Here is a 19,021-nt window from a genome sequence, read left to right as displayed (position 1 = left end):
TAAGGTGGGTGCATAGCTGGTTGAATGACCGTACTTGGAAAGTAGTTATCAATGGCTCATTGTCAAACTGAAAGGGAATATATAGTGGAGTCCTGTTTGGGTCAGTCCTGGGTCTAGTGCTATTCAATATTTTCATTAATGATTTGGATAATAGAGTGGTGAGTATACTTATAAGATTTGTAGATAACACCAAGCTGGGAGGGGTTGCCAGGTTTTAGGAGGACAGGATTAGAATTCAAAATGACCTTGACAAATTGGATCTGAATTCAAAAGATGAAATTTAGTAAAGACAAGGATTCGAGCACCCGCCGGGAACTGTGAAAGTCAGCACCTCTGTTTTGAGGCCCCTTGCAGCTCTACGTTTCTGAGAGTCTGTGATAAACATAAAAGGCAGCATAGGGTTGTTTCTGTTATGTTGTGTATATGTTGACAAAATATTACTATGAATGCTTGCTGGTACAAAGCGACTCTTTAAGTGTATGTTTACAGTACAGCTGGCAGTGTACCTCCCAGCTCTAGGTAGACAGACTTGTGCTAACTCTGCTTGTGCTAGCATGCTAAAAATATACAATGTGGACGTTGTACCATGGGTGGCAATTTGGCTAGAGACCTGAGCTCAGCTCCAGGTGGGCTTTGACTCATGTGACTAGCCTGAGCCTCTTCCCATCATGCGGCTAGGATTGCCACCTCTCGGGTACAAAAAAACCAGGATATCTGGGATGATCCTGAGTCCATAACAATGCACAGCTGGCATGATGTACTGATCACCCTTACATATTTCCTGGGACAGCCAGTAGTGTGTACTGAACACCCTGAAAGATTTCCTGGGACCGCTACCTCAGAAAAGGGACAATCCTGGGAAAACCCAGACAGGTGATAACCCAGGCCGCTACAGCCACACTGAAGAGTTCGCACAAGTCTGTCTACCCAGGCTCCCAGCTGTATGTATGCTCCCAGCCACAGAGTAGTCATAGCTTTAGAAACTATCATCTACAGAGAATAGGGGAAATGAAGTGAGTGTATTTGTGAAAATTATTGGACAGAAAACAAAATTATAGTATAAATCATAAGTTTTAGCATGCTTAGAAGTTTAGTTTTACTAGTTTAAATATTTATATAATTTATTTTGTTTTTGTTCTTTTTTGTAGCCCAGACCAACTGGGAAAGGAAAATTATTGAAAACGACTGTAAAATTTTTGCCACAGTTGGCTCAGGTAATATTTTTGTAATTTTTTGTTTTAACAACTTTTTATTTTTAAACATGCAGCAAAGCATGGGAGATCCCGCAGAGAAAACTGGACCTCATTGCCATGTATACATTGGAAACAACAAGGCTTTACATATATGTACAAGAAATATTAGGAAAACAATTAAACTAGTTAACTTAGATGAGCAGAAAATATTGAAAAGAATAAAAGCTACAGACGAAAGCTATAAAATAAATGTTATAGAAAAATTGGAATATAATTCATTCTGTATCTTCTACCTGGAGCATCCTTCAATCCTCAGCCCTTTCTCCAGGGGAAAAAAACAGGACTCTAGCTAGGAAGATTTCTTTCTCCCCTTTCACTTCCTTCTTGTGCTTTTTAACTACCTTCTCAGCTGATGGGATAATTAACCCCTTAGTTCATCAGCTGACAGTCTGATTAGGTAATTACATCTTCTACCCTTCAATCAGGGCTTGTGGGGAATTAGCTATTGGCTATCAGTAATCTGTCACAGTATGTTTACGCTATCTAGGAGATGTGATTCCCAGCATGGGTAGACTTGTACTAGCTCACTCAAGCTAGCATGCTAAAAATAGCAGTGTGACCATTACAGCACAGGCAGTGGCTTGGGCTACCTGCCTGAGTCCAAGCCCACCTCACTCCCTGGGTCCAAGCTTGGGCGGCTAGCCTGAACCACTGCCCATACTGCAATGTCCACAATGCTATTTTTATTGTGCTAACTCATGGTGAGCTAGCATATCTGTCTATCTGCACTGGGAATCAAACCTCCCAGTTGCAGTGTAAACAGTCACTAATAAGGTTTCTTAATTCTTGAATATTGTTGCCCCTTGAAAAGATAAGGGCAATGCTTTTGAGTATTGTGGGGTCAGTGTAGTTAAGGCTGAGAAGCCATTTCCTTTACAAACATATTTCCAGGGACATTGGTCTGGGAATAATAATAAAAAAAATTCTAGGCTGAAGGAGCTGTTTAAATAAGTTACGCTTAAGAAAGGTAGTACTGGATTCTTGTAAGCAGTGTGAGATTTGCTAAGCTACTAATGGCTGAATATTGTACATTATGTTATCTTGCCATGGAGTTAGGACCCCCAAAATGGGCAAGAACTAGGAAGGGAAGCCTTTTGTTTGTGTTAAAAAAGCAACAAAACAAAAACATTGAAGGGGATAGGTACCCTGGATCCCAAATAGTATTTTTTGGGAGCAGCAGTTACATAAATTGATTGTAGATTTCACCTGGGAGAAACTGTTGATATCTACCATACTCCACCAGAAAAAGATTCTATTAAACCACTTTTCCCCTATTTTCTTAGCTTTTGCTTTTTTTTCCATATCGATCTCATCTTCATAAATGTCTGGGGTCTGTCTTTGTAGTGGGTATATATTGTACTGTTAACTTATTCCAAAAATTAGTAATAATTTATAATAGGCATAAACATAATATTTTATTCTGGGTTTCTGAATGATTATCTCCTGTTTTTAGACAAAAATAGGGAATTTGGTTTATTTTTGTGTTGCTTTGTTACTATTATTCTATGTTATGGGTCTGCTGTTTTCTTTTGTAATTTATTGTGTTTTTAAGCGTGTGTCAAAGACATGTAGCTGTCTCTTGCTATTGTTATTTTATAAAGCTTAAGAATAAAATATTTATTTCAGGTAAGCTCTAAGCCACAGTGGCAGCAAGCTTCTCCTTCATTTCATCTGAGACAAGAACAGAAAGATGATGAGCCAGATCAATTTATTGTCAAAAATGAGCTCTCACCTGGTAAGATTACCACTCCGTAGTTAATGAAAAAAATAATGTAAAATTGAGTTAATGCAAGATTATAGAGTTAGGAGGATAGAATTTTATTCCCAGATTGCAGCAGTCTTCCTATACGATCTCAGGCAAGTCACAATCTTTATGTGCCTCATTTTTTTCCTTTGTAAAATGGGTACAATGATACTTACCTATCTTACAAACATGGGGCAGGTAAATTCAGTAATGTTTGTAAAGTGCCATAATCACCTTGGATGAAGAATGCTGTAGAAGTGCAAAATATTGTTTATTATTTTATTAGTATTTTAGGTCTGGAAAAGTGATTTGCCTGGTTAGTACAACATTGTTCATTTAACATTTTCTTTATCAGAAAATAAATAGTTCCAGCTGCTAGCATATGATTGTACATTACCGAAAAGCCATTAGTTTAGGAAATGGAATGTTTGCCATAAAACTAGTCAAACAGCAAAGAGAATCCTTACAATATTTGCATATTTTAATATACTTCACTTAAAAGTTTGTGTTGAGATCTAGCATAAAAAGAGTTTATACAATAATGTAAGTTTCCAAAAAGTCAGATTAATTTTTAGTATATCTGAATATTAGAAATCCTTAATTGAAATTCTTCGTACTGTTTTTTCTTATCAAGTATCCTTTGAACCAGAATATTTGCTTTAAAAATTGATTTATTTGTGTTGTACAAAATAATTTAACTTAATTTCTCCTACTTTTCATATTAGTAAATTATGGAACCAGTCTTACTTTTATTGAAGGCAATGGAAGAACTGTTAGTGACTTCAGTGGTACAGAATTGTGTTGTTTGATTTTTTTTTTAAATGTAAAAATCAGTACAGTAATCAGTGAAATGTTGCATACAGTCAATGGATGGAATTCGGGCCCCAATGTTGAAATCAGTGGAGCCAGAATTTCACTCCATAACTACAAAAGAAATATAGTTAGAATATAGATTTACTTTAGCAGTTAACAGAAATGGGATTCTGTATCCATGATTAAAAAAAAAAGCCACACGTCAAGAATACTTGGACCCATTCACAGGAAATAAAATTAAGAAATATTTTGAAATAGTAACTTTACAGATCTAGAAATAGATTTTATAGAAATATTCTTTAACAGTTTATACAGTACAATCAGGTATTAGTTTTGTTTCATTAATTTTGCTGCAAATGATGTAGGGTGTGATCCTGAAGGATGCTGAGAAATCTGAACTTTCATTGAAATAAATGTGAGTTGAGAACTCTCAGAATCTTTAGAGGGTACACAGCACATTGCATATTTGGGCTCTTAGTATGCAACTTGCATATATATATTTCATGCAAGGAGAATATTTGGAGGAGAGGAATAAGAGACGCAAGATACAGGACTCTGCGGTTAATGAACCAGTTGCTGGAACATCAACTTCTAAAGCGCGGAGCAGCTATCATCCAAAAAAAGATCGTGAAAATTTCAGAAGTACTCTTGTTAACATCATCATGTGAGTTTTCTTGTGTTTGTATAAATGCATTTTTCCCTTTTCAAAGTTGAAATGAAATTTTAAAAAATGGTAATATAACAAAAAGTTTAAGATTGCAAGACAGTAACAGATTATGTACATCTCTACTCTGATATAACGGGACCCGATATAACACAAATTCAGATATAACAGTAAAGCATTGCTCTGTGGGGGCTGGGCTGCGCACTCCGGCGGATCAAAGCAAGTTCGATATAATGTGGTTTCACCTATAACGCTTTAAGATTTTTTGGCTCCTGAGGACAGCGTTACATCAGGGTAGAGGTGTATATGAATGCAAAAAATGACCCCCGTTTAAGAAATAAAAACTACCAGGTAAGATGCTCTTCTCTATACTTCTCTTGATTCCTCTAAAATTGGGAGGATATACGAGTAATTTATGAACTGCGCAGACTGGGACTTAGCCATATCATTCTTTTGGGGAACGAAAGGGCAGGTATTAGAATTTAGATTAAGAGTAGATTTGGCAGCTGGAGTTTATCAGGTGATCAAAATCTTTAAGATTTGGGTTGGATTCAGCAGGGAATGTGTGATGGATTCAGGCTGCTTATTAGTTTTTCAGAAAGTGCTTGTTCACTCCTATTTGAAACATTATTTGAAGTGTGATAAAATTACCCAGAAATGCACATCCTGACAGTTTTTATTGCTCATGTGACACTTTTTAAGCATAATTATTAGCTGAGCTTCACCTTAGTTTCATAACTTGGACAGAAAGCTGTGATTGTGGACACTGGTATTGTTAAAACAACGTGGAGTCCAGTGGCACCACTCCATGCATCTGAAGAAGTGGGTTTTTTACCTACGAAAGCTTATGCCCAAATAAATCTGTTAGTCTTTAAGGTGCCACAAGACTCGTCGTTGTTTTTCTGGATACAGACTAACACAGCTACCCCTCTGATATTAGTATTATTAAACTGCATTTAGAATATTCCCAGTTGACTAACTGAAGACACACTTGTTATTTTATAATACAGCAAGGAGTGATATCCAGGAGCGTCTGGAAAATGTCTGTATATCAGCAGTTCGTGAATCTGGAAGATTTTTAAATTTGTTTTGTCATTTTTATTCTCTAATGAGAAATGATTTTCCAAAAAAAGATAATTACTAAATTATTTTAGTGTAAGGATGTGTCACTATAATTAAAATGGATCTTTAAAATATTTTAAAGTTATTTTAAAATCTTAGTAAGATGCCCTGAAGCTTGTGCTACTCCAAAATCTTTTCCTTCTTGGGTAAATACCTCAACCTTTACAATGCCCTGAAGATGTTTATAAAAGACATGTTTTGTGTTTTGTTTCTTAAATATTTAGCAGTTTGGAGACAGTTTCTGGGTCATTGACCATTTTTTATCTGGCTGCACAGATGCAGAAGTGCCCACAGCATGACTGACAACATTTTATTGCCATAAATGAACCATTATTATATGGTAAACTGTGGAATAAAACTATCCTTCTGATAAACCAATCCCCAAAATGAAAAGAACTGGTTTGATAAATCCTGTTACTTAACATAATCTGGAAATTTTGTAAACTAAATATATTATAAATATTATTTTTTCTAACTGAATATATTCTCCATTATGTGTTTCTGCTGCTAAGGTGAGTATGAGATGGACTATTTCACAGCCAAATACTGGTACAAAAATATTGACAAATTCAATCAAACAGAAAGCCAGAATCTAATCCCGTAGTTTAGCATAAAGCAAACAAACAAACAAAAATGTATGGGTTAGAATTTACTAACTGTGTAAGTATAAAAAAATTTGACTAGCAAAGTGCAATTATAATAACAAAGTTGTGGCAATGTTGGATAATGAGGGACATATCTCCTCTTGAGGAGCTTTCTTGTTTTCTTTAATATTGTCAACTAATTGCAATGGACTAATTTAAATGACTTGTTAGAATATATTTAACATTCTCATAATTGTAAGACCATTTTTTCACAAACCATGGGTTTGAGTCTGCCAACTTTACCTATATGAATAGTCCTTGCTAATATGACTAGTCCCTTGATTTGAAAGAAATTACTAAATAAAGATACCTTAACTGATATTCTAGAAGTATTTCCTGCTTAAATCTTACAATTAGATTTGTTTTCAAAATATGGTCAATATGCACAACAGTTCCCTATGCACATTAAAGGCAGAATTGAACACTACACCTGTGAAACCTTAAAGAAAAGGTATTTAGTAAACTATTCCATTGTCTGAAAAAATATTTGGGTCCATACAGAATTCTTGATTATACTTATGATTCAGTTGGTGGCAGGCATCATTCTTTTGACCACTACTGAGATATGATATGGTATCTTTTAGAGATGCCAATACAGTTTGTCTGAATAACATAGTGCATAGTACTGACACAAGGTGGGTGAGGTAATATCTTTTATTGGACCAACTTCTGTTGGTGAGAGACACAGAGCTGTGTACACCCAAAAGCTTGTCTCTGTCACCAACAGAAGTTGGTCCAATAAAATATATTACCTCTAATATTCTGAGACCAGCATGGCTGCAACAACACTGCATAATGCATATTATGTCATTTTTGTTTTGTTAGGCAGCAAGACTTTACTCTGCAACAGCCTGTTTCACTAGATGAAACCCAGTCTCCAAGAATGGGTTCTCCCACGCCCATAGAGAAAGACATTTTGGTAATTAAGACAGTGTTGTTTGCAGTATTATTATAAATGATTGCTTTTTATTTCACTGAAATAGTGATAAGGTGACTAATATTCTGAATTTGTATGGTGGTAGGCACTTTAATTGATATTAGTTTTATTTTGGCATACAGTACAGAGGTTTTATTGTTGAGAATTTAGAATAACTATTTTTTTATAATTTGGTCACAAATCCTCTACATTTAAGTCAATTTTAGTTTGCTCTTTTGTTTTGTTTTTAAGTGGCCATATTCTTTTTGACAATGAAAGTATGTGTATGATGGAAAACCTGCAGGCAGTAGTATGCTGAGAGAGTTGACCTTCCTTACTGTTTCACTACTAGAAAGTTAAGAAGACACTGCTTTTTAGACACCCTGACTAACATCTGTGAGGGGTATAAAGGGGAATTGCCATGGGGGAAACGGGTTTGAGACACAAGTATGTATGTAACAATGTGTATCTACTCAGACCAAGCAATGTGTTGTACCCTCAAAAGTTATTCCTACTTTTAGCAGGAATAGAATTCACAAGAGGACTATATTTTGGGTTTGTTTCAGTTAGAAAATACTATATGTCATTTCTGCTTTTGTAACATAAAAATGTGCCTATTTGTGGAGAGATTATGCCGCTTTCCTTCCTTTGGCCAGAATTAGGCACTGATTTATTACTATACCTATTTATATGAATCAAACCATTGACCATTGTCTTACATGTTTATAGATCATCTAATTACCATATTACCTAATTACTAAAATCTAGATTTTAAAGATCACAGCAAAGAGTTTTATTATGAAGAACTTTGTTATCTGGTGGTTAATTTAGATGGTAAATTAAATATTTTTAAATCTGCTAAAACAGATCTTTGTTTTCTTTCTTCTCCCCTTTAATGATTGGCATTCCAAACAGAGTCCAACAGCGTTTTTTCCCGTGTGACGTTGGTAAATTATATTCTGCAATAACTGTCTCTCCAGCTTTCAGACTAAAAACTAAGCAAATTCTGCTATTAAAAAAATACATTACTCTCTCATTTTGCATAAAAACATATTTTAAGTCCTAATAACACAAAGAATCTTAAAGATACAAAACAATAAAAATCTAATTAGGTTTTGTCCACACTGCGCAGCTTTTAGTGACATGGCTGTGCCGCTAAAAGACACACAGTGTAACCACAGTTTGTCAGCAGGAGAGAGCTCTCTTGCCGACAAAATTCCACCCCAAACGAGTGGCAGTATTCTTGTCAGCAGGAGAACGCTCCTGTTGACAAAGAGCTGTTCACACTGGCCCTTTTCCTCGACAAAACTTTTGTCTTTTGGGTTGTGTGTTTTTTTAACACCTCTGAATGACAAACGTTTTGTCGTTTACTTGCCAGTGTGAACAAAGCCTAAAATTGGACTATCTATGTCCCTGTAGAATTTTGATCATTTGAGGGTCCTTTGGGCAGCATATTATCCTCAGTCTATTTGGCAACTCCTGTTGATGTCAGTGGGTGTTCTTCCATAGAATAAATACACTGTATGGCTGTTTGAGTGCACTTAGTGTAATGTAAAATATCTACTGATGTGTTTTTCAGTCAGTGGAATCATTACACCAGAATTCCTTAGGATGCACTCTAAATTATGTCCTTAAAGTGTATCCTATGATACAGTGTTTATAAATGTTCTTAAGAAGTCCTTATTGACAAGTCATTAAATCAATGCACTACCACTACCACAGAATTTTAGAATTATCAATTTATATACAGTATCTCCTCACTTAAAGTTGTCCTGGTTAACGTTGTTTCGTTGTAACATTGCTGATCAATTAGGGAACACGCTTGTTTAAAGTTGTGCAATGCTCCCTTCTAACATTATTTGGCAGCCGCTTGCTTTGTCCACTCCTTGCAGGAAGAGCAGCCCATTGCAGCTAGCTGGTGGGGGCTTGGAATCAGGGTGGACCGGCAGCCGCCCTATTCCCCGCTCCCCTAAGTTCCCTGTGCAGCAGCTGCCCAGCAGGCTAGCAATTGCAGCTGTCCCTCCCCCCACTGCCATATGTTGCTCCTGCCCTCTGCCTTGGAGCTGCTCCCCGAGGCTCCTCCTTTCTGTGCTGGGGGGAGGGGAAGAAGAGGGGGGCTAATGTTAGGGCATCCCCCTCCCCCCTGCTCCTGCACCCCACTTACCCCATCTTCCATAGGGCAAGGGGAACACAGGACAGGGCTCAGGACAGAGGGACCTTGCTGGCAGCAGCAGCTGTGGTCTCAGCAAGCTGATCTAATTAACAAGGCAGTGTACTTAAAGGGGAAATGCACATTTCTTTCTCACACAGTGTGTCTCTCTGTCTACGATGCTCTCTCCCCTCCCTCCATTTCTGCTGCCTTGTAGACTTTGAGAGTTAACCTTTGAGGGGATCAGTCAATTGCTAGTTCATCATTTAGCAGTAAGGCATTCCCTGGAAAATATCCCACCCTCTGACTCCTCCACCTCAACCAAGCTTCACAATCATCATCACTGTGTACCAGTATTAAATTGTTTGTTTAAACACACACACACACACACACACACACAGTACATATATATATATATTAGGGTTACCATATTTAACAAATAAAAAAAGAGAACCCTCCATGGGCCCTGGCCCTGCCCATTTCCCACCCCCAGCCCCGCCCCAACTCCGCCCCTTCCCCGCCCCCTCCTCCCTCCCACTCCCAGCCACGCGAAAAGGGCTGCCCGAGTGCTACCGGCTTCACGGTTTGCCGGGCAGCCCTCAGACCCTGTGCCCCCGGCCGGCGCTTCCCCAGTGCAGCTGGAGCCCGGGAGGGGAAGCGCCCAGCCGGGGGCGCAGGGTCTGGAGGCTGCCCGGCAAACCGTGAAGCTGGTAGCACTCGGGCTCCGGGCAGCCCCCATGCCTCCGGACCCTGCACCCCCGGAGCCTGGGAGGGGAAGTGCCTGGCCGGCGGCTGGGGTCCGGAGGCAAGGGGGCTGCCTGAAGCCCATAGCGCTCGGGCAGCTCGGCTCTTAAACAGAGCCGAAGAGTCAGGGGAGGAGCAGAGCAGCCGCGGGAGGGGAAGTGCCCGGCCGGCATTTTCCCGGACATGTTCGGCTTTTTGGCAATTCCCCCCAGACGGGGGTTTGATTACCAAAAAGCAGGACATGTCCGGGAAAAAACGGACGTATGGTAACCCTAATATATATATATATAATCAGGGCTGGCTCCAGGCACCAGCAAACCAAGCACATGCTTGTGGCGGCACATTTTCAGGGGCAGCATTCCAGGCAGCCTTTGTTTTTTTTTTTTTTGCGCTTGGGGCAGCAAAAGCCTAGAGTCGACCCTGGCAACAGCAGTGCATCCTGCAGTCCGCACCTTATGGCTGGATAGGCTCCGAGCAGGGGACACTAGGGCTGGGGGCCACCCCGCGGGGCGCTTAGAGCCGCCTGCAGGTGCTGTAGGGCGGCCGCCCCCCAGCACCGCAGCCGGGGCTGGGCGAAGCAGCCCGAGCCACCCAGGCACTGCGGCAGGGCGGCCAGGAGCAGCATAGTGGGGACCGGTGCCCGGGGTGCTGCTGTGTGGGGCCCGCATCCCGATCTCTGGGGCTCCGCTCCCTCTGGGGCCACCCTGCTCCGGCTCCTCAGCCCCCTGCGGGGGCGGTTCCCCGGCTCTGCCCTCCCTGGTTCCGTCCGGTCCTGGAGGCGGAAGCCCTGGCTGGAGGGACCCTGAGCTGAGACGCAGCCCGGGAGCCCCGCTGCTTACCCTGACCCTGCCAGCGCCGGACCAGCTGGAGCGGGCGGAGTCAGCACTGGTGGGGGGAAGCCCAGTGCTGGGGCAGCAGGGGGGTGGAGAGCCCAGGGCTGGGGTGGGGGCAGCCAAAAAATTTTTTGCTTGGGGCAGCAAAAAACCTAGAGCCGGCCCTATATATAATATAGTCTTTAGTCTGGTGAAAAAAAATTCCCTGGAACCTAACCCCCTCATTTACATTAATTCTTATGGGGAAATTGGATTCACTTACCATCGTTTCGCTTAAAGTCACATTTTTCAGGAACATAACTACAACGTTAAGTGAGGAGTTACTGTACTGTAGGTTACCACATCTCACTAACGAATAAAAATAAGGAACAAAGCACATGACATTTGATTAAGCCAACAGACTAAAAATACAGCTGAAGAATTTGAAAAATGGGCATCCAAAGTTGGGTTCTGAGAGCTATCTTTAAGTACCTAAATAAGCAAACTGATTTTCAAAAGTTCTCAGCGTTTCTTAAAATTAGGTCATTTTTAAGGTACCTGAATATGAATTTAGGAGCTTAACTTTGGGTGTGCATTTTTGAAAATATGGTTAAAGATAACTTTCCAGTTTTATTTTATAAAATTTCTCAAATTGCATATTTTATAATTATTTCTGTCCAGCTGGACTTCTTGGGACAGTCTTTCCTATCAGTCTGCACAGATCTTTATTTTCTCCCACTCTCTTCCCACCCCCTCTTCTTCCATTGTATGGACATTATTCACCCCTCCCAGAATAACCCTTGTGAAGGGAGAAAATGCTTCCCAAATAAAGGCCATTCTGAAGGGGTGGGCGTCATGGGCTTCACACCACATGGAGGCAGAGAATCGATAGGAAAACCTAGATGCATCCTTAACTGATCTTAGGAGCTTCTTCAGAAAGGGCTAGCCACTCTGCTGCTCTCTGGACCTCTGTGAAGGAACAAATTGCTGAAGCGCCATTCTACCACTGATGCCTTTGCATTTTCCACTCCCTAATCCCCTCTCTAAGAAGGATGAAAGTGTAGAGCAGTAGTTAATGTTGCAAGAAGAAGAATTAACTTACATGGATATCCTGAACATCTAACAGCTTTCTAGAGAAGCATACATTGCAGTGGCTGCTGCTTATTCCTGCTGATCTATTGTAAGGCTAAAATGCTTCTTGAAACCCCATAGAATTCTAACCCTCTGATTGCACCACAGCGGGGTTTCTGCAGAGTAGATGGAACATATGGTGGAACTACCACAGCTGCCTTCTACAAATGAGGTCTCTTTTCTACTCGGATTCCTGCTATTTGCCTTTTACCAGGGCCATGGAGCAGAGTGTATAGCATTTTGTCCTTTGTTCCTGCCTTCACTGCTTAGTATCCCTTTTTCCAGCCTCTTCTATAATTATACTTTTACCTCACATCTGCAGCCTGGTTAGCTTGTCTGTTTCAAAATTTATTAAAAAAAATAAATGTTATCCTGCTTCATGCCCTGAGGTAGTTTTTGTAATACAAAATAAAACTGACACGCCTGTTGGACTATGAGGAAACTAAGTGTTGGTGAAACTCGCATCCGTGGCTTTCCTTTGAAGATTAAAAACTGCATTTTCCTTTTTCGCAACATGGTGGATGGCTTTGAGTTTCACCAGTGTTTCCCCTTCAGTCTGACCCAGCTGCCTGTTTTATCTTGTAGTAGAAAACTACTTATAATTAGTTCCATCAAAGAGCTCCTAATTTGCTTAACTTTTTAAAGACAAAATGAAACAACAAGCTAATCAGACCTTACAGATGGACTAGTAAAACCCAAATAAAAAGAAGAAAACATGTACTGGATAGAAAATATATATAATTTTAATCTGTGTTTCTAACAGTTATTGAAAAATCATTAGGAATTTGTTGCATAAGAATGTTTTAAAACAAATTAATTCAAAATATCACTTTTAAAATGTGCATGTTATGATTATATATTTTTTTCTCATAAGAACATATTAGGAAATTGATCAGATAGAGGACTCTAAGTTGCATCTGCAACTTAGTGATGCAGTTGTCTGATTGATATGTACAACTGTGGGTTTGTGGGCCCAACAGATGTATATGCTAATTATATGAGAATAATGTTGGCACCCACAGTAGAAAATCTTAATCTCAAAAATCAGCTTTAAACCAAATAAGCAAGCAAATTCAAAGTTAAGGTTCATATTCCATCCCTGACTCCTCTTCCTGTGTCTACACAATTTTCAGCATGTTTGTTATATATTGACAAAGGACTGGTTTACATGGCAAATTACTGCACAGCAAGTCAGGGTATGACGCTAGAGTGCACCAGCTTGCTGTGCTGTAAAGTTCCATGTGGATGCTGCTACAATACAGTGAAGGTCTCTGAGTGCAATTTGTTAGGACTTTCAGTATGTGTGTGTTGTGGCAGTATCCAGTGTTACTGACTGGAAAGCTAGTGCTCTGCAGAGGTACTGTTATTAATGTTTAATATGGATTATGACATGATATTTTTGAATGCAGTTATACCATCTTTATAATTTTTAGAAATAATTTTGATTCACTTAGTAAACGCATTAAGAAATCAGATAAAACCTAAAATTAAACTTACAGAGTTATGCATAGTTTATAATGTAAACCAACCCTTAGTACTCCTGAAATGTACTTATGCTTCCATCAAAAGCAGCACTAGCAATGACATCTTTATCTTTTTGTTATAATGCCAAATGGAGCCAACTTATTTAATGCCTTTATTGTACAGAAATACTACTATTACATTCACCATGGAATTGATACAGAACATGTCGCTCCAATGGAAGACTCTTGGCTGGAGCATGTCTTGGATTTAGTTCCACAGCATCTGAAAGTACTCAGCGAAAGTATATATTTACTGTCTGATGAAATGAGAGAAGACTATCTTCTGAGTGTAAAGAAAGCTATAGGTAAATTGATGATGATATCTGTTCTTTCTAGTTGTATGAGTTATTGAAATATATATATTCATTGTGAATACCATCATTAAATAAATTAGAAGTTTGTAGATGACTGAGATGTTGGATACATATTTTTAATAGGAAAGTTCCACAGGATTTCATGTTTTTGTCCCCTAAAGGGAGAAATATGGCCTCATTCAACACTTTTGCTGTTTCATAAAAATTGCTTTTATTTTGTAAATCTCACTTAAATAAAATTATTTTGAATTGCATACCCTGTACAGTTACACCCCTGCATCATCATTCACTTCACTGGGATTGCCCAACTGTTTGGATCCATTAGTGTAGTGTTGTTTTTCCTTTACTAAACATATTTATGTTTTGGCTTTTTTTATACCTTCTTTTAGTTGACTTTGTTTTAAGAGATCCCAGGGAAAAAGATGAAGACAAGAAGCAAGCTTTTCTTCCACCTCATCGTGCAGAGTAAGAAAACATATTCCTTCAAGAACACTGACTAGACAGCAGTAGGAGAGAATACTGTATGTAGGGAAATCTTATTAGACAAAGGCAATTGATTCAAACTGGAGCATGTTAAATATCCCTAAAAATAAATAATATTAGCTATTTGTTGCATAAACTCGTATAGTTGCGTATTAAAGCTCTGAAAAATATGTGGTTAGTCTGACAAACTTTTGAGAACAAATTTCCTGTCATAGCATTTAACATTTATAAATGATTATAAGGTTGGATGTAGTCCCACAGCAAGTGATCATAAGATAATTGGTCACATCCTCAGCTGATGTAAATTGACATTGCTCCATTGATTTTAGTGCACAGTCTGCATGGATTTCAATGTAGGTATGCCAGTTTACATTGGCTAAGGATCCATCTCGATAAGTTTTAGTTCAAGCATACCCCCTATCTCATCCCTATTCAGGGACCCTTCTCATAAGTCTACTAAGATCAGAGGTTCTGTCTGGTTTGACAAAAGTGGCCATAGATGAGGTGTCAAGGGAATTCAGAGGAAAAGGAGTTTATTAAAGATAATTCCTAATCCTGAAAAAGGATGGAGGCTTTTGACCTATATTAGAATTGAGAAAACATTCCTTTGTCAGAAAGTTCCACTTACATTTGCTGACCCTAGCATTTATAATACCTTCCCTTTCAACACAGAATTGGTTGGCAGCTTTTGATATGAATGATGTATATTGCCATATGTCAATCAGACTCAGTCTTTGTTTTCTAGTATGGAAGATGATTTCCCATTCAGGGTCCTTCAGTTTGGTCTTTCTGCTGGCTCCAGAAGTTTTACAAAATGCCTCTCAGCTATGGTAGCACATTTACAGAGACAATAGATCCATGGGTCCTGTGGCACCTTTAAGACTAACAGAAGTATTGGGAGCATAAGCTTTCGTGGGTAAGAACCTCACTTCTTCAGATGCAAGTAATGGAAATCTCCAGAGGCAGGTATAAATCAGTATCGAGATAATGAGGTTAGTTCAATCAGGGAGGGTGAGGTGCTCTGCTAGCAGTTGAGGTGTGAACACCAAGCAGTTGAGGTGTGATGGATCAGGATTAAACAAAGACTGTGAATGGCTATCCAACTACAGAAGCAGCTTCTCCTCCCTTGGTGTTCTCACCTCAACTGCTAGCAGAGCACCTCACCCTCCCTGATTGAACTAACCGCATTATCTCAATACTGATTTATACCTGCCTCTGGGGATTTCCATTTCTTGCATCTGAAGAAGTGAGGTTCTTATCCACGAAAGCTTATGGTCCCAATACTTCTGTTAGTCTTAAAGGTGCCACAGGATCCTCTGTTGTTTTTTACAGATTCAGACTAACACGGCTACCCCTCTGATAATAGATCCATGGATACCCATATTTAGATGACTTAATTGCTATTCAAACCATTGCCAGAAGAAAATCTATCCAGAACCATGTATCCTAAGGTTATCTAGTTGAGAAGTTGGGACTTAGGCTAAATTTGGAGCAGTTGCTCTTGCTACTCCCTCAAATGATCCTCTTCACAGGGATAATTCTGGACTGTCAAGTAGGGAGAGCACTTCTTCCAGAAGAGGTTTTTAAAGATTCAGTTAGCCATAGCTTTACTACACCAACTACCATGTCAGAGAACCATATTCTTTCTTAAATTAATGGGCTTAATAGCCTCAGCTATATATGCAACAACTTACACCCAGCTCAAAATGAAATTTAGCCAGCATGTCTCTAACAAAGACGATACCAAAGAATTTGCAATTGTCTCTATCATGGGAGACTCAGTCACACTATTCTTAAGGGGTCTGGCTTTTAACCCTCCAGTTCCATCAGTAACCTCAGAAACATCCGGTGTGGGATGAGGAGCACACTTCAATAAATGGACAGTTCATGGTCATTGGAATTTTGTCCTAACCACAGCTTTCATTCAGGCTATATTGGTATACATGGTACAGCTGAAATTTTCAAGTCCCTTTATCGATTAAAGTTAATTTACCCACCATATCGACTTATCACTCATAGAAAACAATCTGTTTTCACACATGGGACAGGAAAGAGATTTATGAAAGGGTTGATGAACTTCTACCAACCAATCAAGAACCCTTCACCAGCATTGGATCTTAGCATAGTCCTAACACAGCTTATGAAGCTTCCCTTTGAGCCAGTGGGAGAATGCTCTTTATTTCACCTTTCAATTAAAACAGCTTTCACCTTAGCCGTAACATCAGCTAGAAAAGTGAGTGAACTGCAGCCTCTCAGGGCTGACCTGCGATTTATAGTATTTCAAAAAGATAAAATTGTGCTATGTCACCAACAAGTTTCTCCCTACGCTGGTAACCCAATTTCACATTAATCAGTGAATTAACCTGCTGGTAATTTTCCCAAGCCCACGTGCACATGCAGGTGAAAAATAAATTGCATAATTTAGTTTTAAATGCAATAAAGGCTTGAGTTTATTATTTAAATAGTTAAGAAAGTTTCCTAATCTATTCACGTTATGCTAATAATAAAAAAGGTTAAGTGATCACCTCTTAGGCATTATCAAATTGGGTTAGGCTATGCATATAAGGAGCCTGCACATTAGCATCCATCCCTATCCCCATTCCACCATAGTTAGGGTGAACTCAATGGCATGCCTTAGACATGTTCCACATACAGAAGTTTGTAGGGCTGCAATGTGGAGATCCATAGATATGTTTACAAAATGTTTACTATGGACCTAGTGTCTAGATCAGATGCTCAGTTTGGCCGAGCAGTATTTCAGTCCCTCTTTAATTAGGACTCCATGTCCCGCCTTTCTTCAAGGTCAGTACTGCTTGTCAAAATATCCCATGAATGGGAATAAGCAGAGGCCACTCGAAGAAGAAATAAAGGTTACTCACCTGTAACTTAAGTTTTTTTAGAGGTACTCTCTCTATTCTCACTCCCAGACCATCTTCCCTTCTTTCTCCGAATCCTAATTCCAAACTTGGATTTGAGGAGATTGTTGGAAGGAAATGAGGTGGCTGGAACACCATGTCCCCTTCTGTACCTTGATCCTCACAACATTCAGGAACAGTGAATAGAGAGGCAGGCACTGCTATCAAAATATTCCACCGTCAGAGCCGCACCATCAGCACATCCCATGAATGTGAACATGCAGAGTCCATCTCAAAGAACTCTGGTTACAGGCGAGAAACATTAATCTCTGTCACAATAAAACATGTTTGTTATAATTTTAGTTTTTTAAAAAGTCATGGCACAAAATAGTTTAACTATTAAATCTATTTTCCATTAGAAAGTGTTAAATAACTATGATTAACAGTTTTTAAAGTATGTAAAGTTAGCAGGATACCACAAAGTGCTAAACACATAAAAATGCTTGAAAATTGTACTCAGTAGCAGGCAGACTGAGGTGAAAAAGGCAATGACGTTTTATTAAAAGACCTTAGGATTCACTGGTTTTGTGACAAAAATCATGGTTGTGACAAACATCCAGCCTTACCTATTACATATTCAAGCTCATTGAGAAAAAAATATTGGTTAATTACCTGTTTAAGCAGCATGCATGTAATCTAATTAGTTTGATGAGCTCAGAGAAGTCATAAGGGACCATGAATGAGTTACATATCTCTGCTTAAGTTTTATCATAAAGTTCTATCTCAATATTTAATTTTATATGTACTCCCCAAAATTCTAGGACAATATTTTTAATTTCTTAAGAGTGAAAGAGGAAATTAGTTTTATGTCCCAAATTGTAAATCTCAGTGGCATGCAACACAATTATAACTATTAAGGAAAATATACATATATTTTGGATTCTTAGCATGACTAACTGGAGACTTTATTTTACTGTTTTGTTTAGAATGGAAGTTGTGCCAAAACCTTGGAACAAGTCTTTCTTGTCAGCCTGCAGTTACATAAAGGAAAATTTGTATGCAATGAACCCCACAATGTTGGCTGTTCTGGACTTATGGGAGACTTCTTTTAAGTAAGTGTGGACCCTGTAGATTTCAAGTTCTTCTGACAGAAAATGTGCAAAATCTACTTACTGTGTCATTTTAGGATTTAAGGCTACTAAGGAATCTTCCAAGTGATTGTTGACTCTATATAGCTGGCCACATTCCTGATACAGTGTGTGGGTTGGGACTGAAAGTGAGGGAGATGATTATATACCCATGTCATGGGAAGACCATTGCCTCCTTTCATTTTGAAGTTGAACTGACTTACATGTTTTCGTTGGGGCAATGGATCTGTTTTGATTTACTTCTGCTAAATCTGAAAGTTGGTTAATGAAGGATGTCCTTGAACCAGTCAGACATTCCAAACACATTTTTATTACTTTTCTGCTTCTATCATTGTGACCAAGTAGGAGACCAGAAGGACAGCCACTGAGTCTATAGTGAAAGGCAAAAACTCAGCATTAGAAAAAATGTTTAATAGTCTAAAAAAAAATGATGTTAGATTACTCAGAAAAGGAGCATGCAAAAAGGCTTATTCCAGGATGGAAAAAAGTGTCTATGATCTCTATCCATCTAGCCCCACAAATTTATAACATTTTACTGATGTCTGCCTTGACATCCTTTTATGCAGGACTCTCAGAATATTTTGCTACCAATGGATACATAGTTCAGAATGTTATCTTTCAGGCTCTCAACAGTGTTAACTGCTAGGCTAAGAAAAGAGGAATTCATATACACCTCTACCCCGATATAACGCTGTCCTCAGGAGCC

At 39.0% G+C, this 19,021-nt stretch overlaps 1 protein-coding gene across 1 annotated transcript in view; it reads left to right on the top strand.

The window, feature by feature from the left end:
• DNAH7 (dynein axonemal heavy chain 7) overlaps positions 1–19,021 on the top strand; it is a 227,691-nt gene that overhangs the window by 8,647 nt on the left and 200,023 nt on the right. Inside the window, exons 2-8 of the mRNA XM_034786290.1 lie at positions 1,149–1,214; positions 2,880–2,988; positions 4,321–4,474; positions 7,066–7,159; positions 13,640–13,820; positions 14,219–14,294; positions 18,154–18,279. Coding sequence (XP_034642181.1) covers positions 1,149–1,214; positions 2,880–2,988; positions 4,321–4,474; positions 7,066–7,159; positions 13,640–13,820; positions 14,219–14,294; positions 18,154–18,279 — 806 coding nt within the window. The remainder of the gene's footprint in view (positions 1–1,148; positions 1,215–2,879; positions 2,989–4,320; positions 4,475–7,065; positions 7,160–13,639; positions 13,821–14,218; positions 14,295–18,153; positions 18,280–19,021) is intronic.

The sequence above is a fragment of the Trachemys scripta genome, chromosome 11 (genome assembly GCF_013100865.1).
Source record: "Trachemys scripta elegans isolate TJP31775 chromosome 11, CAS_Tse_1.0, whole genome shotgun sequence".
Taxonomy (NCBI): Eukaryota; Metazoa; Chordata; order Testudines; family Emydidae; genus Trachemys; species Trachemys scripta.
This window is presented reverse-complemented; position numbering and strand designations above follow the sequence as displayed.